Source organism: Pelophylax lessonae (genome assembly GCF_965119305.1).
Source record: "Pelophylax lessonae genome assembly, chromosome: 12".
Lineage (NCBI taxonomy): Eukaryota > Metazoa > Chordata > Amphibia > Anura > Ranidae > Pelophylax > Pelophylax lessonae.
Genome location: NC_138779.1, coordinates 121311496 through 121337532, shown reverse-complemented (window position 1 = coordinate 121337532; position 26037 = coordinate 121311496). Strand labels below are relative to the sequence as shown.

The window sequence follows — 26037 nt, the reverse complement described above, 5'->3', positions numbered from 1 at the left end:
GCTTCACTGTTGGGACTGTATTGGACAGGTGATGAGCAGTGCCTGGTTTTCTCCACACATACCGCTTAGAATTAAGGCCAAAAAGTTCTATTTTGGTCTCATCAGACCAGGGAATCTTATTTCTCACCATCTTGGAGTCCTTCAGGTGTTTTTTAGCAAACTCCATGCAGGCTTTCATGTGTCTTACACTGAGGAGAGGCTTCCGTCGGGCCACCCACTCTGCCATAAAGCCCTGACTGGTGGAGGGCTGCAGTGATGGTTGACTTTCTATAACTTTCTCCCATCTCCTGACTGCATCTCTGGAGCTCAGCCACAGTGATCTTTGGGTTCTTCTTTACCTCTCTCACCAAGGCTCTTCTCCCCCAATAGCTCAGTTTGGCCGGACGGCGAGCTCTAGGAAGGGTTCTGGTCGTCCCAAACGTCTTCCATTTGAGGATTATGGAGGCCCCTGTGCTCTTAGGAACCTTAAGTGCAGCAGAAATCTTTTTGTAACCTTGGCCAGATCTGTGCCTTGCCACAATTCTGTCTCTGAGCTCTTCAGGCAGTTCCTTTGACCTCATGATTCTCATTTGCTCTGACATGCATTGTGATCTGGAAGGTCTTATATAGACAGGTGTGTGGCTTTCCTAATCAAGTCCAATCAGTATAATCAAACACAGCTGGACTCAAATGAAGGTGTAGAACCATCTCAAGGATGATCAGAAGAAATGGAAAGCACCTGAGTTAAATATATGAGTGTCACAGCAAAGGGTCTGAATACTTAGGACCATGTGATATTTCAGTTTTTCTTTTTTAATAAATCTGCAACAATGTCAACAATTCTGTGTTTTTCTGTCAGTATGGGGTGCTATGTATACATTCATGTGGAAGAAGAATGAACCTAAATGATTTTAGCAAATGGCTGCAATATAACAAAGAGTGAAAAATTTAAGGGGGTCTGAATACTTTCCGTACCCACTGTATATATATATATATATATATATATATATATACTGTATATATGCAATAAAAAGGGTTATCGGTGGGGTGACACAGACGTGTTGTATACAATACGCTTCAGTGGCCCCACTACAATCAAAGCACAGCACTAAACTGACTGCAGTACACTGTGTAACATAAGAATCAGCCTTACATTACACTGCAATGGCTGATATATACACTGCAATGGCTGATATATACAGTATATATATATATAGTGCTCTGGCCGATATATACACTGGACTTGGCTGATATATATACTGCTCTGGTTGATATATATCCTGCAATAACTGATAAATATATATACTGAACTATCTGATATATCCTGCAATATATATATATATATATATATATACATACTACACTGTCTGATCTATTAATATATAAAACACACAATCCACTAACTTCCTGCCTAATCCCACTACTATCTCGTCTTCTAACACACTACACATGGCTGCTGTGTAAGCAGCCTTATATAGTGTGGGGCGAGGATTTAGCCTCTGAGCCATGATTGGCTAAAGGCACCCTGCCTTTTGCCAATCATGGCTCTGACAGAACATTGTGTTGTGATTGGCCAAAGCATACAGGTCAAGGCAAGGTGCATGCTTTGGCCAATCACAATTATTGCATTATGGTGGGGGAATTTCCCACGAACGGCCCGTTTGTTCGTGTGTTCAGCAAACACCCGATGTTTGAGTTGAACTTACGTTCGACTCGAACTAAAAGCTCATCCCTAGCCATAATTCAGAAGTGATATAGGTCTATAGAAGAGCATTGCATCAAATCTTTGCCAACTTGGGCAATAGCACAATATGTACCTGATACATATTGTCTGGTAATTTTCCAACCTCCAAGCAATAAGCAAAAAGTTTTTGTAACCTAGGGCCCAATAGGGCCATATGTGCTTTGTACCACTTTCCCAGCAGACCATCTGGCCCTGAGGATTTATGATCGGGGAAGGATTGGATAGCAGCCTCAATCTCCAAGAGTGACAGGGGTTTGTCATGTACTTCCCTATCCTCAGCAGACAAAGGAGGCAATCGTACATCTCCCAGGAAATCCAGCAGGGACCTATACGGGTCTAGAGGGGAATACTGATACAGCATATTGTAGAATTGATGAAATTCCCTTATGATGCCCTCTGGGTCAATAACATAGCCCCCCCCCCCCCCCCGCGTGAGACTATATCCCAGGAATCACAGTTTGATAGGAAGGTTCTACTGCTTGAATTGGCTAGCATTTTTCCGTTTTTATCACCTAATTCAAACACTTTGGCAGTCAGGCGTTGTGCGTCAGACTGGATGAATGAGGTGTAATGGAGCCTGACCCCCCTCCTAATCTGCGACAGGCCCGAGAATGATTCAGAAGTCAGATCCTCTACAAAAGCCACTGAGGCCTCCGACTCACACTGTTCCAGTTGAGTGGTCTGCGAGGCAAAATCAGAGCGCAGGGCCTTAAAAGAGGAAATGTATTCACCTCTAGCATGAGCCTTGCACGCCTCCCACACCACATCAAGGGAGGTGGAATCCTCATTGTTCTGCCAAAATTCTAACATTTTAGGGAATACCATTTCCTGAACCTTGGGGTCACCAATCCAATGTGGCGCAAGTCTCGGGTCTCGGCTCTTACCTAAAGATAACAATATTTCAAAAGGGGAGTGGTCCGAAAGACCTGCTGGGAGGTAGGAGGCTGTGCAAACACAGGAGAGGGCAGAGGTAGATCCAAACATTAAATCGATACGAGAACCTGATTCATGGGTACTCGAAACATGAGTATAAAACTTGACCCCCAGGTGCTTCCACCGCCAAATTTCTTGCAAATTGAAAACATCTGCCCAAACAGCCAGATCCGAAGGGACTGCTTTGAGTGGGTTTGATGTGTCTAGCATATTATCTAGAATAGCATTGAAGTCCCCCCTAGGATTAGATGCTGTTCCTGGAGAGGAGCTAATTTGGTATAGACTGTGTAAAAGATGGTGGAAACAAAGAGGGGGGGGGGGACATACACATTAACCAATGCCCATCTTTGTGCATACAATTGCAGAATCAATATGAAGTATCTACCCCCCCCGGATCAGTAAGGACTTGCTCCACCAAGTAAGGGAGTGACTTATTTAGGAGGACAGCAACTCCTCTCGCATAAGTGGAGTAAGTGTTGTGGAAACCCTGCAGGACCCACGCTCTTCTAAGAGACAGATATGTGCTACCTGTTAAATGAGTCTCTTGCAAGAGTAAGTGATGTGGTTTATGGGACTGCCGGTATTTAAAAAGCAGGGACTTCTTCACTTTGTCGTTCAGGCCATGTATATTCCAGGAAAGTAACTTTATGTCCATGGTTGTTGTGACAGAACAAGAAGCTCCAGGATGGAGTCACACAGGATGAACTCCAGTATTGTGGAAGGACAGGAGACCAACACACACCCACCTGAGGACGTGCAAGTAACTGGAAGGGAGGCAGCAGATCAGGAGGAGAAGCAAATTGTAGATCCAGAGCGGGTGTATGGTTAACAAGAACTGAAAAAAGAACTCCCTACTGCTTAGCATTCCCCAACAAACTAGCCAAGGCAGTTTAAATCCCTAACCATAAAGAAAAAAGGAAACAAAATCATCTACTAAGTTACAGAGTTCTGTAATCTATAGCCCAGGTCATGTCTGAGCTAGGACAGCAGATGAAGGGGGGGGGGGCACGACCCCACAAAGTTCCAAACTAAAGGGGGGTAGCAAACTGTAAATGTCACCTATCACAGCAGAGGACAACTCCGATTGAGGGAAGAACGCGCTGGAGCAGGATAGACAACCTTACCGATGCTAAGCATATAGCAGGCCAACCTACATGCCATAGGGAGATGCAAAGGAGACATCCAGGTAGTCCTGCAAGGTGACCGTGTGGGTGAGGGAGGATGACGGGCATCAGGTCAGAGAAGTCCGCCTGCGTATCACCATTTTAGGAGATCAGCACTGCTCCTTATACTGTATTGTAACAGTGTTATATCTTCAGCAACCTTGGAACTTGATAATGAGGGACCATGGAACAGCAACAACTGCCATGGGCACAACTTGGAAATTGGGCGCAAGGATTACCATAGGGTAAAGAGCCAGGTGTCAGCCTCGTAAGGGGAATCAAAAAACTTCACCGATCTGCCATGTTGGACCCGCAGGTGACTTAGGTAGAGCAAGGAGAATTTAATATCCCATTCACAAAGTCATCTTCTGACATCTGTGAAGGTCTTACGATGCCTTTGCAATTCCTCTGAGAAATCAGGATAAAGTTGCACCGCCGTGTGCTCATATGAGAGGGTGTGATCCTTGCGGGCCTCACTAAGGATGTGGTCACGGTCTCTGTAATTGAGGAACCTCACCAGGAAAGGCCACGGTGGAGCCCCAGGTGTGTCGAGGCCATTTGGAACTCTGTGGGCCCTTTCCACCACACACAGTATCTCACAAAAGTGAGTATAGCCCTCACATTTTTGTAAATATTTTATTATCTTTTCATGTGACAACACTGAAGAAATTACGCTGTGCTACAATGTAAAGTGGTGAGTGTACAGCTTGTATAACAGTGTAAATTTGGTGTTCCTTCAAAATAACTCAACACACAGCCATTAATGTCTAAACGGCTGGCAACAAAAGTGAGTACACCCCTAAGTGGAAATGTCCAAATTGGGTCCCGGGTGTCAGGTGACTTGGGGAGCAGGTGTGTTAAATTTGGTGTTATCACTCTCACTCTCTTATACTGGTCACTGTAAGTTCAACATGGCACCTCATGGTAAAGAACTCTCTGAGGATCTGAAAAAAATAATTGTTGCTCTACATAAAGATGGCCTAGGCTATAACAAGATTGCCAAGACCCTGAAACTGAGCTGCAGCTCCCCCCCCCTCCCCCCAACCCCTCCTCACCCCAGCCCCTCCCAATACTTGCCTGAATCCAATCTTGATTCAGCGATGTGCACGAGAACAGCTCCTCTCCCGACTTTCTCCCTCCTCATTGGCTCAGACATGGCAGCAGGACCCATTTTGCTTCTGTCAAACACAGCCAATGAGGAGGGAGGGGGGCTGAGCCCTGTTCCAGTGCCGGCGGGGGACCCGATTACAGGAGGATCAGGATTGATATGTGCAAAATCATTGTACAGAGCAGGTAAGTATATCATATTTGTTATTTTTTTTTTTTTAAATAATTTATTTCCTTCAGTATCACTTTGAGCAGTTAGGGTCCTATATCAGGCAAGAATGGAACAACATTCCTCTCTCAAAATTCTAGCAGCTGGTCCCCTCAGTTCATAGACATTTACAGAGTGTTGTCAAAAGAAGAGGGGATGCTAAACTGCAGTAAGCATGGCCCTGAGAGATGTGTTGCTAGCATCAATTTCAAAATGACCTTATATTTTTCTTAAAATGCTACATTTTCTCAGTTTAAAAAATGTGATATACTATCCTACTCTGAATAAAATATGGGTTTATGAGATTTGCAAATCATTGCAATCTGTCTTTATGTAGATTTTACACAGCGTCTTAACTATTTTGAGAAATGGGGTTGTACAATTACCAGTTTCACCATGCTAGTTGCACGCAATTTGGAACCTATCCTAACCCAACAATTGTTGCTCCCTTTGAAAAACTTCTGAGGAGACAAAATATTACCAAGCTAGTTTCTATCTTCTATTCCACACTTACTGCTACCTCCAACGCTAGATACCAAAAGTGTAAACTCTTTTTTTTTTTCAAAAACATTTTATTAAGGAATAAAGCATACATAGCACAAAAGAACAAAGCAGTAACGGGCAGGTTACAAAGCCCACAAAAAGTGATCAAATACAAAAGTGATACACATATAAACAGTACAATGCATGCATGGAGCAACAAGAGAGCACAGGCAATCCCACAAGGTGTCATGTGATAACTCGGTGTAAAAACAGAGGGCCAGTGGGAGCACCAAGTGGACATAGGGCTATTGGAAGGGTTCGCTGGGTAGAGCGCCCATCCACCTGATGAGAACCGAAACAAGGGAGCTTCCTATGATAAAGCATAGTGGCGCCCCCATTCCCGACACCCCGTAAAGGGAACTAATTGTGTCAAGGAGTGGGGGGTCCACCGCATACAGGTGGCGATCCGGTAAACACATCTCTGAACGTGGGCGCCATAGCTGTTGTCGGTGGAGGCCGAGCCACCACCGAGTGCGAACTAAAGAACCCTGAGTAATTTGTTGAAAGGCGTAAAAGGGAGGGAATGAGGAAGGGGGGGATGAAAGGGAGGAGGATGAGGGAGGAGACAGGTAGGGTAAATAGGGGATACACGAAAGGAGGAAGGGAAGGACAACGTGTGGAAAGGGGCAATACACTCTGGCATAATACAAGCGTCAGAAAAGGCAGAGCGAACTGAACATCCAGGAAAGCACCCCAGGATAAGGGGTTAACCCCTAGTACAGGATCCAAAGAGCCACAAGGTGGACTATAAGTCTCAGGTGCTCAATCGTTGGAAATCTGGCAAGGATTGAAAGTGAGTCCAGGGCACCCAAGTTGTACGATACTGGTGGTGAGTATCCTTGGCCTGGGCCACGATGTCCTCCATCTCCGCCACCCGCTGAACCCTGCGAAGCCAGTCAGCAACCGACGGGGGTGTGGTGGACAGCCAATGGCACGGTACGCACATCCGGGCTGCATTGATCAGATGCAAGGTCAGGGACTTTTTGTAGCTGGCATAGGAGAGGGAGGTGTGGTGCAAAAGGAATTGCGCCGGTGAATAGTCAGGTGTGTACGTGGTAATACGACAGATTAAGGCGTGAACCTCCTTCCAGAATGGTTGCAGAACTGGGCAATCCCACCATATGTGCAGCAGAGTCCCCTTATGTTGCAGACACCTCCAACACTGTGGAGAATTCGAGGCGGAAAACTTGTGCAAAAGGTCTGGAGTCCTATACCACCTAGAGTAAAGTTTATAGCCGGTTTCTTAGGTCAACACGTTTAAGGAACCCTTGTGCATGTGAAAAAGCACGCGAGACCAGTCCTCCTCCGTGAGGTCCACACCCAACTCACGCGCCCACTGTGCTCGAAGAGCTTCCGTGGGGGCGTGTGAGGGGGGGAACAGCATGGAATACAAAATCGAAACCATGTGCCGGTGCGGACCAGGGGCATCACAAATACGTTCCAGAGAGGTCAGGGGGCGGCCCCATTCTGGCAGTGGCTGCGTGTGAGTCAGGAAATGGCGAATTTGGAGATAGCAATAGAAGGGAATAGAAACCTTCGGAAAACGCTGACAGAGATCCTGGTAGGAGAGTAGTCCAGAGCTATCAAGAAAGTGACGAGCCTGAAAGGGTATATCCGAGGAAGGGCCCTCGGTAGGCACAAATGGAAGGCCAGGGGGGAAATCAGGGGAGGAGTGTAAGGGAGTCAAAGGGCTGCGCTTCGGCGAGAGATCCAACTGCTCACGGAGGGCATGAAATACCCTTACAGTAGCTCCAGTAAGGGGATTAGCTAATGTGGGGCGTGGAATCTTGGAAAGAGCCGACCAAGGCAAGTGGTGTGCTGGGAACGAAGCCAAGGCCCCCTCAAGAGACACCCAATCCTTAGACAATGAGTGGGCATGCCAATCCACCACTCTGGATAGATGGCATGCCTGGTAGTACTTGAGTAAATGCGGGAATCCTAAACCGCCCTCCTGTTTAGGACGTGTAAGCAGATCCCAACTAAGCCTGGGTTTCTTAGAGGACCACAGAAATCTAGAGCACATAAGCCGGAAAGACTTAAAAAAGGCGGGCGGTATACGTATGGGTAGAGCTTGAAGGATATAGAGCAGGCGAGGTAGGACATTCATTTTGACAATGGCGACCCTGCCAAACCAAGAAAAATGACCCTGCAGCCAGGAGTGCAAGTCTCTTTCCACCGTGTTCAAGATCGCCAAGTGATTCTTGAAATAAAGGTCGGAAAGAGAACTAGGTAATTGGACACCCAGATACGTGATAGAGTGGGGGTCCCATTCAAATGGAAAATTGGATTGGCAGAGTTGTAAGAGAGAGGGAGGGAGGGAAATGTTGAGGGCCCGGGATTTAGAGTAATTGATTTTCAAATTGGAGAGATCTTGGAAACGTGCAAGAACGGATAAGAGATTTGGAACTGAGAGCAGAGGATCGGTGAGGAAGAGTAGGATATCGTCAGCGTATGCCGCCAGTTTGTATGTTTTGCCTTTCAAAGTCACCCCCTTGATATCTGGACTAGCTTGGATCTGGCGCAGGAGGGGTTCCAAAGTGAGGATATAGATCAAGGGGGACAGCGGGCAACCCTGCCTGGTACCGTTCGATACGGAGAAGGCGTCCGACAGGGACCCATTCACCTTGACCCTGGCAGAGGGGTTGGAGTAAAGGATAGAGACAAATCGCAAGAACCGGTCCTTTAGTCCAAGGGCTTCAAGTGTGGCAGACATGTAGTCCCAAGCCACCCTATCGAACGCCTTCTCCGCATCGAGGGATAAAAAGAAGCCAGGCGTACGCGATGTGGACAACCAATGGTGCAAGTGGATTGCCTTCGTGGTGTTGTCCCGGGCCTCTCGACCGGGGACAAAACCAACCTGATCAAGGGACACCACCTCGGGGATGGAGGGAAGAAGGCGGTTAGCCAACACTTTCGCAAACAATTTGATGTCCACATTAAGTAAAGATATGGGGCGGTAATTCGGTACCAACGTCGCATCCTTCCCAGGTTTGGGGAGGACAGCGACATGTGCCTCCAAAAAGTCCGGCCCCAAGGCAGGTATATCAGAGAAAGCGTTAAAAGCCCTCACCATGTGCGGAATCAGTTGATCTGCGAAAGACTTATAGTAACCAACCGTCAGTCCGTCCGGGCCGGGGGATTTCCCAGGTTTGGACTGCTTAAGGGCCGCCAAGACTTCCGTAGCAGATATAGGGGCGTTGAGAGGAGCTAATACTTCCTCCGAAAGTGGTGGGGGAGAGTGTTGGGATAAGAACTGGCGAATCTCACACGCCCTAGATTGTACAAGTTCAGGCGTGTTTGCCCGTGGCAGATTGTATAAGTCCGAGTAATATCGGACAAATTGTGCCGCTATGTCGGGGGTAGAGGCGTGCGCCTTGCCCGAGGAATCGGAAATGGAATGGATGGTGTTGGCCGCTCTTTTCTTTTTGAGAGCTCTGGCAAGGAGCTTACCCGATTTGTTGGAGTGCTCGTAGAAGAAGCCTTGAGAGAGAGCAAAGTTCCTGCGAACCGATCTACCAAGGTCTTCCAGCAACTCCTGACGGGTCTTAGTGAGTTCCTCCAGGGTATCAGACGCTAAAGACAGCTTGTGAGAACGTTCCAGCGAAGCTATCTTGGACAAGAGCGTCTCCGTGTGAGCCACACGCTCCTTTTTCCGTTTAGAGGCTAGGGCAATTAGTTCACCACGGATCACACACTTGTGTGCTGCCCACACATTGACAGGACTGACCTCTGGGGCCGCATTCTCCAAAAAGTACAGCTTTAGTCGGTCAGAGAGGGCCTTAACAAAAGTAGGGTCATTTAGGAGGGAGCCGTCCAGGCGCCACGCTCCATAGCGATGTGGTAGAGCCGTGAAGGAGAGGGTAGCACTGATGGGGTGGTGATCCGACAGGAGCATAGGTTCAATAGTCGCTGAAGAAAGAGCCGGCAACAAAGCCTGGGAGACGAAAATACAGTCGATACGCGAATATCGGTTGTGCGGCGAGGAAAAAAAGGTGAAATCCTTGACGCCCGGGTGGAGGGTACGCCACGAATCGTGGAGGAGCAGAGTAGTGAGCAACGTCTTAATAGACCGCAAGGCCGCATAGGGAATGGACGAGGACCCCAGAGAAGTGTCCAAGAGAGGCGACAAGGCAACGTTGAAGTCCCCGCCCAGAATAATCTGGCCGGAGTAAAAATCTGTCAACCGTTGAAGGGTAGAGCGGAAAAATGGGACTATGTGTTTGTTAGGCGCATAGATATTGGCCAGCGTCAGGGCCCTGCCATGGACGGAGCCGGTAAGGAAAAGGAAGCGTCCGTTCTCATCCGCCAAGGACTCAGACACCGCGAAGGGGCAGTTCCTGGACATGAGTATGGAGACCCCCTTAGACTTAGAATCCTTAGAAGTTGCATGATAAACTGTAGGATACTGTTTAGTGAAAAGTTTCTGGATATTATTCGAGCGATAATGAGTCTCTTGTAGAAGAATCACATCAGCCTTCGTCCGACGAAGGGTAAGGAGAAGCTTTGAACGCTTTTCAGGGATGTTCAGTCCCCTCACGTTAAGGGAGTAAACCTTCAGGGAAGTATGCATGGCAGAGATGTATAAAATGAAAAAAAAAAAAAAAAGGGAAGGGTGGGGAGTATCACAGTGGAAGACGTATGGGGTGGACAGACAGACACGACTGGGAGGGAAAGGGGGGAGGAAAGTATACACTGGGGAAAAGAGGGGGGTGGGATGAGACGGTGTAGGTTCGGGAGGGGACCACCACCAGACTCAACTAACCGAGACCGGGGGAGGTGGTCAAGTGGGAGATCAGAAACAAAGAAATTCAGCGGTAGGGGAAAGTAGCACTACTGTTAAACAAATTGATATATAGCAACAACCGCTGAGCGGGGTTGGAGTAGGACAAACCGGAAGACGGAGTGAAAACCAAGTACTCACCGAAAAGAGCCCATCCTCGAGTCCAAAATAACAGGAGCCCATGTTCAGAGAGTGTTATAACATGCGGAGACCAGTAAGGGAAAGAAAAAAAAAAAAAAAAAAACACAGAGGTCATGGCAACCATAAAAACAGCAAGTGCAACAATAACAACAGTAAAAATAGTGTCGACAACCTTGCGGCCAAGGCCGTCTCCCCAGGGGGTTCCCAGACTAGTATGTCGAGAAAGGGACAGGGAGAGGCATCCCGCCCGAGGGATGTGGTAACCTTATGGGCCACCGCCAACTAAGGTAATGGAAGTGGGCTCGAGCAGGTGAACAGTGAGGATGAATGAGGAATGAGTGGTTATCGGCCCTCCAGAGGTCCCCCCTCCCGATTCCCAACCCCTGTTAAACCAGCTACTGCAATCTACCAACTGAAGGAGGAAGGGGCGGGTAGGAAGAGGTCTAGAGCGGAGCGCCTTTCAAGGGATCCTAAAGGGGGCTATAATATGGGGGAGACTAGGAGGGGAACCCGATGGAAACCTTAAAAAAAAAAAAAAATTATAAACACAGTAAGGACCGTAAATATGGACCACATAGCAGAAAAACAATCAAACGAACAGATAACAATAACCTAAGCTAAGCTAAGTGCCCAGAGCTGGCTCAGATGAATTAAGAGTTAGAACTCATACCGAGCAGGTGCTGAAAGCAACTGTAGCCCCCGGAGCAACCACCCGTGCACCGCGCCCCATCTCACAGAATCAGGCGGAGGCAAACAGAGGCTGCTGGATGTACCGCCCGGGGCACGGGCACGGGGCAATAACAAGTGTCAACGGAGGGTGCAGAGACACAAGGTCTATTCAGAGTGACAAGGTCTATTCAGAGTGCCAAAAGTGTAAACTCTTTTAAAACTCAGTGACTTCCTGGACTGGAATTATTTCAGTATAAAAAATAGTACACCTTCTAGATTGTGTAAAATAGGTCTACTCTGCTGGTATTTTCTTCCAGGAAATTGGAGAAGTTGTTAACTTCTTCCATCATTTTTGGACCTGTCAATATGTTTATAATTGTTGGCTAAGGGTCAATGACTTTATCTTCTCAGCTCTGGGACTTCCCAATATTTTGTACCACAAAAACAGACTTATTAAGTGTCCTTCGTCATTTACCTATTTTTAAACATGCCAAAATGTTACTACGTATACTCTCCTGAAGTGAAAAGTGTCCTTGCCCCATCTACTAAAATTTAGAAGAAACTGACGATGACAATCTACCATTATACAAACCCACTTATGATCTCAGCAAAAATCCACAGGCCTTTGATAAAATATAGGGTAGATGGATTTCAAATCCACGTGCAATTGTTTCTCTTGATCCAGGCTCCTGACCACCCCATGTAGCTAATTTTTTCTAATAGTTTGTCATTGTGACCAGTTCTCTGTGCCCAACATAGACTTTATTATGCCTACAATAACCTGCTGTAAAGAGTCACGAGAGACTAGTATGATTATTTTATTTGTTATTACATTTGTAAAAATGCATTGAAAATAAATACATATATCCTAAAAAAAGTTCACAAGTTCACCTACCTTTCATTGGCTGTCACATACAATGTAGCTGGAGGGTCCACATCAACACAGCTGTTGCCTTGACAAAGTAAGCCATTTGAAGGTTATATGACATGGAAACAGTGCTATACACCTTGGTTGGAAAGGGTAGGTCATACCCTCCAGTGCAAAGCCTTAGGCACTTTCATCTTTAAATTTAAATTGTGTCATAGTCCTAAATTTATCAGAAATAAGTGGAACTGGGCAGCCAGGGGAAACACGTTGTTCTTATTGGTTTGCAGCATTAAAAACAAGTCTGTAGAACCATTCCACCAAATGCTACTGAAATGCAAAAATTTAATTTGTAGTATTGGCTGCAAAAAGATGTTGATTTATTTACAAATACTGTATGTGAAAAAAATGCTAAACTGCGTGCTTGTAGTGATATTTATGTGTTTAAATGCTTATTTAACTTATGCTCCTTTTTTTCCTCCATGGAAATGTTTACATATAGAAATGCATGAAAATTTCGAATTTGTTATATGAAAATGTTGTCTCCTTGTTGCAGTGTGCCAGATCTTACCCAAAGGAGTTTTGGGAGTTCTAGGCCCATCTTACAGTCCGTCATCCAGCTCCATCATCAGCAACATCTGTGGAGAGAAGGAGGTTAGGTCTTGTATGCCACGTTATACTAACCTTGCATGGATCACTCATCATTTGTGTGTTTGGATGTCATGCTGTCGTGTTTGCATGCTAAGTGGTTGCTCTTCATTTGTAAATAGTGGGAACTAAATACATAAAAGCCAAAAAAAAACAAACAAATAAAAAAACACTCCAAAATGCTGCTTATCCCAAATATATTCAGATTTCTTAGTACACGCTTTCAAAAGAAGATAGCTTTGGGCATCCCTTTTCCACAGTCCCAGTAATTAAGAGAAATTACAATATAATACAAGTTTAAGAGCCGGTTCACATACAGGCGACCCGACTTGCCGGGGCGACCTGTGAAGTCGCGGTGCACAGCGCGCACCGCGACCTCGGAGCGACAAGCACGGACTTCATATTATTGAAGTCAATGCAGGTCGCTCCAGGTCGCCCCAAAGTAGTACAGGACACTTTTTCTAGGTTGGAGCGACTTGTGTCGCTCCTATTAGAACGGGTCCTGTGCTAATCTATGGCAGGCGACCCACTGCGACTTGTCAGACGACCAAGTCGCCTGACAAGTCGCCCTAGTGTTAACCGGCTCTAAATGCTCACACAGGCATAAATCTGTCATGGCAAAATGTGAATGAAACATAATAACCCCCCATGGGAAGAACATGAATGAAACAAAGTAAGCTTTGGCAGGGATACATATAATATCCAAGCAATCAAATGTCAGATTTTTGCAATAGTCTCTCATTACTACTTACAGAAAGTTATTATAATCTCACTAAACAGATAGCAACTAACATGTAAAAGTGGTAGTGAACCGTTTACAAAAAAAAAAAAAAAGGCATCGGGCAGTTTAAGTCATAATGTGCTAGTGTGCATTGCATAGGTATACCATTCCTTCAGAGCGCATGCGCCAGTGATGCCACCGGCTGCATCTAAAGTAAATATCTACTAAATGGTTCATGTCTAGGAGATACAGTATTTACTGCATCAATAGGTAAGCCTTTTTATAGGTTTACCCATAGGTAAAAATCATACAAGGGAGTTTACTCCCACTTAAATCATTCTCAATACAAAAATACTACTCATAACTGCTGTCTCTCTAGCCACAAAACCAAAATCACTTTATAAAAGCAGGCTTCTTTTAAGACACTTAATGGGTCATGCAGACCAAGATAAATTGTGTCAGATGTATGTAGTGTTGGAAAATCCTGTAAAGAAATCAAACAATATACAAGGTTTATTTAAATAAATAAATAAGTAGAAATCTCTGACCCTAACCCTAAGGCCTCTTTCACACGGGTGATCCGATCGGATGCCCCATGCATCCCTATGGGGCAGCGGGTGTCCGCTGACCCGCCTGCTCTCTAATTCCGATCCTGTCCATGAAATCCGGACGGATGGAAACCCTATTTTCCATCCGTCTGGAGGATCGGATCGGATCAGAACAGACAGGTGGTCCGTTCTCGTCCAAACTCCCCATAGAGGACAGCGGGGATCTGACAGCTCGGTCTCTGCACACAGAGCGGAGAAGGAGCTGTCACCCGCCTGCTCAGTGGGGATCAGCGGATCGATCCCCCGCTCAGCAGAACGGACTCCGTCAGGCGGTGCGCCCGTGTGAAAGGGGCCTAAGAAAGAAAATACATCAGTCCACCCCTCTTTTTGAGTGTCTGAATGCTGTCTCCACCTCTCCTGCTTCTAGAAGCATCATCCAAGACTGCATATCTCAAATCACTTTCAGAGTGAGCTTACTCTGCAAAGTGTGGATACTGGCAATGTTGGTTGGATGACTGAATGACTTTGTGTGACTATTTAATCTTTTATTTTCTGAGATGTTTCTCCAACATAAACAAATTTACAAGGGCAGGACAGCACATAATTCTTAAGTGATGACTGACGTGTAATCGTCCCTGATTGTAAAAACCTTCTCAGTGTTGGGGTGAACAAAATCCTTTCCCTTAATTATTCATTGACACTGCGCACAACTGAGACAAGGATATGAACCTCCTGATCTCTTCTCTTCTATTCTAGACTATTCTGTCACCTATTAAGCAGTATCGTCTATACACTAGTATTGGTGCAACCTATAATTCGATAATATCTTATATGTATCTCCTACATCGGTTTATTTTTTTCCTTGTTTATGTGAAATGTTTATGATATGTGGGCATTTAAACTCTGTTGTGATTTGTCTTACTTACTAGGAATGTACTGATATCAGTATTGGTGCCAATACTAAGCATTTGCATGAATACTCGTGCAAATGCTCCGATACTTGAAACCAATAACTTTGCAGTGCGTTTGGGCCCTTAAAAAATTAATGGGCTCAAGTCTCACTGCAAAGAATTGCATGTGATTTGAACAGGAATGCGTTGTGTAATTCTTATCCGAATCACATGCGGTTTCCCCCACTACTCTTGTGTGAACCCAGGCTTGTCATAGTAACTTTAGCCTGGGTTCTCACAGGAGTGGTGCAGGAAACCACATGTGATTCAGACAGGACACCGCATTCCTGTATAAATTGCATGCGATTCTATACAGTGTGGTTTTAGCCCATTATTTTGTATGGGCTCAAATCACACTATAGAGGTATCGGTAATCGGTATTGGCGAGTACTTGTGCACAAGTATCTGTGCTCGTACTTGCCAATAAAAGAAACAATATCGGTGCGACCCTATTACTTACCATGAAGATGATGAAGGGCAGGGACACCAAAAACTGTCTCTTTGAAAGTAAGTTCTTATGTACCATGAAGTGTGCATGAAGTCTGAGGATTCTGATTGATCCTCTATTTATATTTAATTTTTGAGGGGATTAATGCAGCGGCACACTAAGGGATTCCTTTATTTCTATATAGTCACATTTATTTTTATTTATTTATTTCATTTTTTTTATTTTGACTGAGGGTGGAGGGGGGATTCAGTATAATATGACATTTGCATAATAAATTTTGGATTTCAGCATTTTGGCTTGCCATGTCTATGTCTTGGATTTTATATTAAGAAGCAAACTAGAAACTACTGATGGAGTGCACCCTTCCTGAAGTTTAAAAGACTCCCATGTAGCTCACATCAATTGATATACACTCAGTAAAAGCTCTTCGGGCACTCTAGCCCTTCTTACATTAACGTCTCATCACGGGCAAACACTCAGGCTAACTTGCCTCTTAGCAAATCAGCTCTCCTGGTGGGAATAGGAACTCTGCATCCTCAGCAATAGTAATCGGATGAGGTATCTAGACAGTTTTTCCTGCAGAGTCCTGAATTCTAACAGCCCAAGCCTGGCCTGTTCCATTTGGATGGTGAACTTCCACACGGTCTATGTGGATGGACCGCCCCAAGTTCCAGTTAGCTTTCACAGACAAGAAGATGTCCCACAACTCAGGCCTCTTCCTGTTGCAATACGGTTTGGGGATGTAAAGAAAATCACAAACATCTTTGTCACACCGTAAAGGAGAACGAGGTAAAATGGCGCTGCCTATTAAAGTTAATATATATATATTGGTGTGGAAGGGGTTAAATAACTGGTAAAAATACTACTATGTGAAGTAAAATAAAGATATATATAGTGAAAGGGATTGTATGTCAAAAATGTGTAATTGTACAACGTGGTAAATAAAGGTTATATATAAATAAATAAAATCGTGATATAAGAGATTAATACCCAAACATGAATATAAAATCAAGCATAAAATATACACTTAAATCGTGGGTATAAAGTGATATGTGCAATAAATACAATATCAAAGTGCTAAAGTGACAATAACCAGTGGAAACACCAAAATCTGTTGCGGTATATATCAATATAAACTCAAAAAAGTCCAAACACAGTCCATAAAGTGCTTGCTAGAAAGTGATTTCTGAAAACCAATGGTGATACAATATAATTCGGGAAGTGATCCGGGTGATAGGTGTGGGGTGAAAGAAAAAACGTGCACCCCTCCGGTATGTCCCGCACTCACCAGAGATAGGTACCCCTACAGGGGTAATCAGCTTTAGGATAATAGCCTCGCCTCTGTAAATCCTAGCGATGGGCTCTCATGCAGAAAATATCCCTGGGTGCCTTTTCTCAGCGCTATCAAATATGCCAACCGACAGGTTCACCTTAATGTTCCTCTCTCACCCATGGGGGGTGATCCCGAGATGGTATATGGAAAGGAAGACCTCATATAGTGATGTACCGTTTGATATGTTTATTAGTATTAAAGATCAAAAAACGCACTCACATTTGAACGAGGTAAAAGCAGGTATAGGAAGCAGTAGGGGCCGCGAGTCACTCGTTGGCGGCTACTTCCGGGACGCTACGATAACCAGTGGGGCGGAAATGACGTAACCATGCACGACGCGTTTCGTCACAGCTGACGTCATCAGGTGCGTCGCTGGTTATCGTAGCGTATCTTCAGGACACTCTCACTAGCATCCCTGCTGACACCCATCCACTGACTATCCTATGAGCAGGGGGGGCCTCCCTCAGGTCAGACCTCTTGACATGAGTTCCTGTACTCACGAAACTGTAGAAACAGGTCTTCCAGTGTGCCCTCTCAGTCAGCTTCCCTGGGCCTCTGAGTTCAGCTCCTCCCTGCTACTCTTTTGACCCTCAGGAAGACCTCCTGAGGCCGCATCGCACCTCTACAGAGGAGGAGGCAGCCACCCCCTCCCTCCGGGACTCCGTTCTCAAATGAAAGACCTCAAGCACATGTGCTCCTGGCTTTTATACAGTATCCCAACATGCACTGAGGCGTCCCGCCTTCTGAAAATCATCAGAATTGTATCAAAAGCCCATGCACCCATTTGTCAGGTTTCCTCCCACTGTCCAATATACCTCCCTTTTAGACCAACATGAAACACTCTCTAGACTGAATGAATTGGATACTGAGCACAATGAGCATACCTCACTAACAGATCCTGCTCTCTGGTTGGCAGAGAACAATATAGATTTACCTGCAGCCTCTCTTGTAAGCAACTATACTTTCTCACTAGCACCTACATAGGAGGGTGCTACATTTGGGATTGCACCTTGTTACCCTTAATGTCATGGTCTAACTTTAATTACACTTTAATTTTAATAGTTTATGTTCCAGTTTTGGTTGAAGCGCAGCACAATTGTAGTTTGGTATCCATTATTATGTAGTTGGGCAGGTCCTGGGTATGGAGGAGTGGACCCCAAATACTACATCTAGTTTGCCCTACAAAATTATTTGATTCTGTTGTTTGTTTTATCAGCGTGCACTTTTATTACTAATTCCAAAAACCACAAAAAGCCTTACACCAGGAAGGTGTTCGACACACAGTGCTACACTCTCCCTGATTTGACCATAACAAACCAAAAAGCTATGAATGACATAAATAGGACCTCAAATTATAAATGTAATTCTAGAAAACAGCAATCAATAAATAATGTGAACTACTGAGTGGGTAGCCCAACACCTATGCACACAACTACTACACACTAGGAGGAATGCTGCTGTAATCAGAGAGAGGGAACTTGTGGAGGTGTGCACAACAGCAGTGAGCAGCAAGATGCAGTCTTATGGTTGACTGTGTGGGGGAGCCAGTTGATGGTTAGGAAGCCAGCAAAAATTAGGGAAACTAGTGGCCGTGGCTGCCCCCTAGGTGGCAGTGCGCCCTAGGCTGCTGCCTAGTGCCTAGTGGCTGCCCATTAATTTCAGTGGATTGCCCTATACGCAAGAATCACACAAAATAATTTGCCTAACACATTTTAACCACTTCAAAACCATAGTCATGCCACAACTTACCCAAATGAAATTTGTATATTTTTTTCACACAAATAGAGCTTTCTGTTGGTGGTATTTAATCGCCACTGGGTTTTCAATGTTTTGCTAAATAACTGAAAAAAAAAACAAACAAAAAACCAAAACACGTTTTTTTTTTGTTTTTGTTTGCAAATTTTGCAAATAAATAATCTATCTTCTTAAATTTAGACCAACATGTACTGCTTCATTTCTAGGAAAGTTATAGAGTCCACAAACAATGGTATATATATCTGAAAATGTATCAATCCTGATGTCCTGACAACCATTTCATTTCTTGAAGCCCGAAAATGCCAGAACAGTGCAATTACCCCCCTTTCTAGAAAGAAGACAGTCTAAGGTATTTAGAAGGGGGCATGGCGAGATGTAACTTTTTGTCACAATTTTCTGGAAAATGAGGAAGTTAAAAAAAATATGTTTTTTTCACATTTTTTTTTTTTACATACTGTCACCATTGCAGTACAGTGTCATATTATATCTAGTGTGGTGGTAATCGGGGATACTGACTGGTGACAGTATGTAAAAAAAAGTTTTTTTTTGTTATATTCTGTGACCAGAGAAATACAGTGTTATCAAAGCAACACTGTTCTACTGAGGGAAGGTGATCAGGATTTGTTTTTTTTTTTGTTTTTTTACACACACTCTGATTGCTTACAACACTGATAATCACTGTTATAAGTGTAGTAGGTTTTCCAGGCATTGGGCCTGATATGGGTCTGCCATTGTTACCGGTGACACCTTCAGCCCATTTAAGCTGAATACCCAAGTGTATTTTTTGTATTTATTATTTTAGTTTGTTTTGTTTATTTTATATTGGGGATGGGAGAAGGGAATGAGTGGGACACTCTGTAGAAAAATGCCTGTCAGTGCTGTCTTCACGCCAGCTGGATGCTGACCAAAGCTTCCTGACGCTTGAAAATTGCTTTATAACTGGACTGTGCTAGAACTTGACTCGTTACCCTCTGGTTAACTCAAAAGATTCTGGACTGTAGTGAAACTTGACTCTTGACACTCTGTTAAGCTCAAAAGTCCTGTGAACAGCTCCCTCCAGCCCTTCACTGACTGAGGTAGCTCCTTGTAACTGCTTGTGCTGCTGCACCTCTTAACACCTCTTAACACTGTACACTGCACGCTGTACACATTAACTCTTCAGGGCCCAACTGCTGGCACCCCTTTGCACTTTCAGGATCCTCTCACTAGGCACCCCCTCTGACACTTCAGGGTCCTCACTAGGCACTCCCTCTGACACTTCAGGGTCCTCTCACTAGGCACCCCCTCTGACACTTGTAGGGTGCTATATCCACCCCACACCAAACTGAGTCAGGTCCCTCTGACTCTGAGGCAGCTGCCTCCTATCAAAACTTTGGCTAAAAACTCAGGAGTATCCCACAAACCTGGAAAAGGGGAAAAGAAAAACTAATGTACAAATAAATTAGGGTGGAAAAATATAGCTATACATACTCTGCTGAACAAATATACAATCATTTTTAGGTGCATGGAAACGATGCACCCCCCACCAAACCAACTCACTTGGTGGGGATTTCAAAGCACACAGAAATGTACATTCCCTAACTGACTGTCCCTAAGATGAGCCCACCTGTAGAGAAAATGGAAGCAAAAGTTAGTCAACTGCATACACTTTGGAAAATACAAGACCAACTATCTAGACAGTTGAGTGGAATGACCCTCCTTTACGGGTGACCTTTCCACTCCCTTCCCTGACTACCTCTGCTGTCCAGTGTCTTGACTCGCCGGGTCCACTCCTGGGCAAGTAGAAGTCTGTAGCCTAACACTGGCTAACTATGCAGAGTCCGTTGATGAAGTGAGGCACAGCGCTCTATTGCTGTCTCTCAAAGTACTTCTTGAAGGAAACAGGGCAAGCCACAGTGCTGGATGGCCTGAAATCCTGCTGAATCAGGGAAGTAACACAGGGGTCCTTCAGGGCACCCCCCACCAAAGTTCCTGGATACACTTGAATCTGCAACAAACTGTATCTTCACCTTGTCTGAACTGTGGAAGGTTTCCCACACAGTCTTCCAAGACCCTGGCCCGATGGCCCAAACGGTCTACACTAAAACTTGAACACCTTAAACAAACTTGTAAATTCAGCATTACATTTCCTTTTAGAAGCTCCTTGGTCAGTTGTGATGGCCAGCCGGCCAGATATGCATAGTTTTAACCACTTTACCACCGGAGGATTTTGCTGTCTTACGTCCAGGCCACTTTTTGCGATTCGGCGCTGTGCAAATTTAACACACAATTGCGCGGTCGTGCGACGCCGTACCCAAACAAAATTTACGTCCTTTTTTTCCCACAAACAGAGCTTTTTTTTGGTGGTATTTTATCACCAGTGCGATTTTTACTTTTTGCGCTATAAACAAAAAAAGAGCGTTTATTTTGAAAAAATAACAATATTTTTAACATTTTTTTATATGAAATTCCCCCCCAAAAAAATGTAAAAATCAACTTTTTTTTAAATTTTTGGCCAATTTGTTTTCTGCTACCTATGTTTGGTAAAAAAAATCACAATAAGCGTATTTTGATTGGTTTGCGCAAAAGTTATTGCGTTTACTAACTAAGGGAAAGATTTCTGTCATTTTTGGTGGTTTTTTTTTAAACGTGTAATGGCGGCGATCTGCGATTTTTTTTGCGGGACTGCGACATTGCGGCGGACAGATCAGACCCTTGACTGACATTTTTGACACTTTTGGGGGTACCAGTGACATTACTGCAGTAATCAGTGCTATATATATGCACTGTTACTGTAAAAATGACACTGGCAGGGAAGGGGTTCATTTTATTGGAGAGGGAGGGGTTAATATATGCCTGGTGCTTACTAACTTGTGGGGGGGAGGTGACTGAGTGACACAAGGACAGATCGGATGTTCAGCTATGCTGAACACTCCGATCTGTCCCTGCCTGTCACTTAGGAGATCCGCCCGCTCTGTTTACACAGGCGGGCGGATCTCCTCACTCGATTCCCCGACGATCGGGGGAGAGTGGCGGCGATCGCCGCCGCTCCTCCCCTGGCCCGACTCCCGCTGTGACTGAAAACAGCGGGAGCGCGCCTCTGACGGCGCGCGAGCGCCGCCTACAGGGGGAGGAGTCCAGCGTAGGTCTACGTCGCTGGACGGGATCGTGCCACATTGCTGCAGTAGCAGCAATGTGAGCAGAGGTTAAGTGGTTAAGTTCTTTAAATCAATAATTTGTTCCACTCAGATATAGTAATCAGGGCGGGAAACCCAGACATAGGCGCCTTGTTTATCTTTAACCCTGATGGACCAGACCTGACCTGACCCATCCGGGCGGTGGACCTCCACTCTATCAATATAAATGGAGCGCCCAAAGTTCCTCTGGGCTTTTACAGCGTTAAGCTTCTCTTTTAGCTTTTCTTTCGGGTAGTCCCTGTATTGCTTGGGAACAAACAGGAAATCCCATGTAATCTCATTGCACCAGAAATCTCTGAACTTCTCCACGAGCAACATCACCTCTCTAGGTGCATATGGATAATTGTATCCATATTAAAATGCCACATTTTTTCCGTAGCCAACTCTGCATCCAGGAGAGCCAGGGAAGAGTTCTCCTGTTATCCCTCCCTGGTGGAGAAAATGGAGTGGACACTCGCTGGATCATACTTTCATAGGCTGCATTCTGATCCTTTGCTCTGGCAATGTTTTCTGGAGGGGTGAGGTCTGGAATCCTCTCAACATAAGTGTCACAAAACCCCAGTTTCTGAGCTAAGTCCCCTCTCTCTAGGGCTTCCTTAGCCCCTTATCAATGTTCACTGCTGCTTCAGGACCTGGGGAGCTGCTCCCAGCTTCTGATCCCCAGTTCCACTCCGTTTCATCCACTGACCCCCAAGCATCGATCCCCTCTTCTATCGATCTGTATTTGCATTGGAAAGATGGGGACCCGATGGGTACAAGGCCTGTTTCTTCCTCACCACTGGTGCTAGTGGGTGAGGCTTGGGTAGCTGCAGGCTTTTCAGGCTGCCGAATACTAATGCGGGGCGGATCCTGCCATTACTGCTGGAGTAGATACATCCTCCGGCCACCCTTCGGTCATCTGTGCTGGCAGGTATCCCCTCCCTAGGGAACTCTACGACAGAGTCCCCCGTACACACATTGAAGGCCCACCGACTGCTGGCATGGCCTCCAGCTGCATCATCAGACGCAACATGCCCCTCCCGCCTCTGCGGAGGAACTTGAATTCAGTCCCGATCACTTCTTGAGTGAGGCCTGACTCCCACGCAACATATAACTTTTTGGGTAAGCCCTAGCTCTTTTCTGCCCGGAGCAGCAGATACCCACACTGCCCGCATTGGACCCACGCTTGCACCTTCAATATTACAGTGGCAGCTTGAGGACATACCGCTCCTAGGAAGTCCCGGCCGCCTCCCGTGCACAGTGCGAGTCCGCCTTCAGGCACCATCCGGATACCTGTGTCCCATACTAGGGATGGATCGAGCTGGTGGACCTGCTCCTGGGTCTGCCTGGCAGAGTCTTCACCCATGGGGGCAGTGATAGCGGGTACACTCTTTGGCTCTCTCACAAACGCCATGCTCCTCTCGCTAACACCCAAAGGAGGGGGTATTAATAGGGTCCCCTTGGTCACTCCTGATTGGCTGGATGTTCCCACTGTCTCCACCTTTTCGCCATGTTGGGCGATGACTCCTCCTGCTAGGCAGATCTGCATGTGGCGCGCTTTCCCGCACGGTGCTGTAATTCTTCCCATGCCATGCTCTTTTACTTTAGCCCACAGGGAAGTAGCTGCTAAGCGAATCATGTCACTTGCCAGACATGCATCCACTCTTCTCAATTGCACTAGGGCCATAACTGCACCTTCCTTCACTGAAGCCAGTTGTCCCTCCTTGCTTGGCAAGAGTAATATCCCGCTGTCGTTCACACGGTTGATAGTTCTCTTCCTAGCCATACATGTGCAATTTACATTTTCCATACTGTCTCCGAGGCTAGTCCCACTGCCCCTTCCGGCATGGCTGACTATGATCCTCACAGTATCAGTGCAATTACTATATAGAATACATGCCCCGCTGTCAAATGCACGGTCAACATCAGTCCACATAGCATGCACACACACCCGGCCCCTGGCACCTCTCTTCCCATCCCCCCGGCCTCCATCTTCACAGTCCTCACTGGGACCACCGGCGTCCTCTTCTCTGCCCCCACTGGGACCCCTAACGCCATCTTCACCGTCCCCACTGGGACCTCTTCCTGTTAAGCAGTTGCAGCATTCGTGCACTTTTACACTTTTTCCCCCTGCTATCCAGCATCTGACAGCAGAGTACATATCATAGTCCATATCAAGGGTTATCATCATGTTGCAGGCTTTACTTGAACATTTGCGTTGCCACAAGCAACCTTTTATGTGTACTTCTAGCTTCATCCCACTCTCCCTGCCTTCCGCAGATCCGGCCTCACACTTGGCTTGATACTTGAACAACAGTTCTGGGCACAAAAATTGACTTTTCTGACTTTTTCTTCTGCCGTTGCCAGTGGCAACCGGCCCAGTAACCAATGGCAAAATCCCAGATGAGCCCCCAAATGTCGCAGGTTTTCCAGGCATTGGGCCTGATATGGGTCTGCCATTGTTACCGGTGACACCTTCAGCCCATTTATGGGACAAGGGATTGAGTGGGATACTCCTCTGGCTCAACTAGTTAAAACTGGGACACTGTAGAAAAATGCCTGTCAGCGCTGTCTTGACGCCAGCTGGATGCCGACCAACGCTAACTGACGCTTGAAAATTGTTTTATAACTGGACTGTGCTAGAACTTGTCTCGTAACCCTCTGGTTAACTCAAAAGATCCTGGACTGTAGTGAGACTTGACTCTTGACACTCTGTGAAGCTCAAAAGTCCTGTGAAGCGCTCCCTCCAGCCCTTCACTGACTGAGGTAGCTCCTTGTAACTGCTTGTGCTGCTGCAATTCTTAACACTGTACACTGCACGCTGTACACATTAACTCTTCAGGGCTCAACCGCTGGTGCCCCCTTTGCACTTTCAGGGTCCTCTCACTAGGCACCCCCTTTGACACTTCAGGGTCCTCTCACTAGGCACCCCCTCTGACACTTGGGGGTCCTCTCACTAGGCATTCCCTCTGACACTTCAGGGTCCTCTCACTAGGCCCCCCCTCTAGCTAGCTCCTGGATCCCTTGGACCTTCACCGGAGCGGTCCCCTCTCAGCTTGGCAGACCCCCAGGGGCAGTTACAGTACTCACGAAATTGGAATGCTTTCCTGAAACTGGGCCCCCTCAACTCTGCTGGTCCTCGGCACACCATATCCTCTCTGCAGCTCATCTCAGCTCTCTCCGTATCCTCAGGCAAGCCACCCGAGACACCCGATCCTTCTGACAGCCATACTCCCCCTCCTGAAAACAAGAGAAAAAACAGAGCGCCTCTAAGTGTAGCAGTTTTATTGATAGGCTAAAAAATCGCACAGCATCCACCCGTCTATCCAACCGGCACGGACTCCTCCACCTTCCAGGACCCATGGGACTCTCTTCCATCTTCTGACGCATGACCGGACACTACAAGCTTCTACCTCACTTTCATCTAGTGAGTCTAACCAATTATGTTTTTTTAGCCTATCAATAAAACTGCTACACTTAGAGGCGCTCTGTTTTTTCTCTTGTTTTCTTACATGCCTACACAGCGGTGACTTCACTGTGCCACGGAGCTAGCCCTTTGAAGCAGCTAACCATCACTCCTGCTACAAGGACTTTATATTGTGGACTGTGTTGTTCCACTGACTTTATTACATTTGTCCCAGCCCACATATCGTCCTCCCCCCATTTTTAAACCTGATTGTCATTAGAATATCTATAGTTAGCCGGTGCTCCATCCTGCCCACGCCAGAGCGCTAGCTCTCTCTCACCTGTATATACTCTCCCTCCTGGGACTCTGCTTCCCGCCAAAGACGCTGCGTCATGCGCTCCCTTCAAACTTATAGCCACTCCCAGAATCCTGTGCGGCAGAATCTGCCTTTCTGGGGTAGATACAAGCCTGAATGTGCCACTGATTGGGTTTCCTCTACTGTCCAATGAGAACCCTCTAATGGAGCCAGTGGGGACACTCCCCAGTCTCAATAGCAACACCTGGGAGACATGACAGCCCAGCTGAAAATTATGGCCCTGCTGTTAGGCAGCCAAGGCCCACTATACTTTTGCCTAGCACCTACCTTGTAGGGTGCTAAATAAGCAACCATATTTTATGAATGTGTGTTCCATTGTGAATAGCTGTAATTGTCCATAGCTAATCACATGGTACAGGAGGGCTGTGATTGGCCCTGTCTGTACCATGTAATCACTGTTACCAAATACAGAGATCAGCACAATAGCACACAATGAATGGGTATGAATGGTAGCCATTCATTGTGTACAATAGCAATGTGATCACATGGTACCTGGCAGCGGCCCGGTACACTGATCTGTCATCCTCTGTGTCTGGTGAACACAGCGGGTAACAGATCGCACCGC

At 46.0% G+C, this 26037-nt stretch overlaps 1 protein-coding gene across 2 annotated transcripts in view; it reads left to right on the top strand.

Moving 5' to 3' along the window:
• The window catches only part of GRIK4 (glutamate ionotropic receptor kainate type subunit 4), a 665019-nt gene that overhangs the window by 430752 nt on the left and 208230 nt on the right, over window positions 1–26037 (top strand). For both annotated transcript variants that reach the window (XM_082273781.1, XM_082273780.1), the window contains exon 5: window positions 12689–12786. In XM_082273781.1, coding sequence (XP_082129907.1) covers window positions 12689–12786 — 98 coding nt within the window. The remainder of the gene's footprint in view (window positions 1–12688; window positions 12787–26037) is intronic.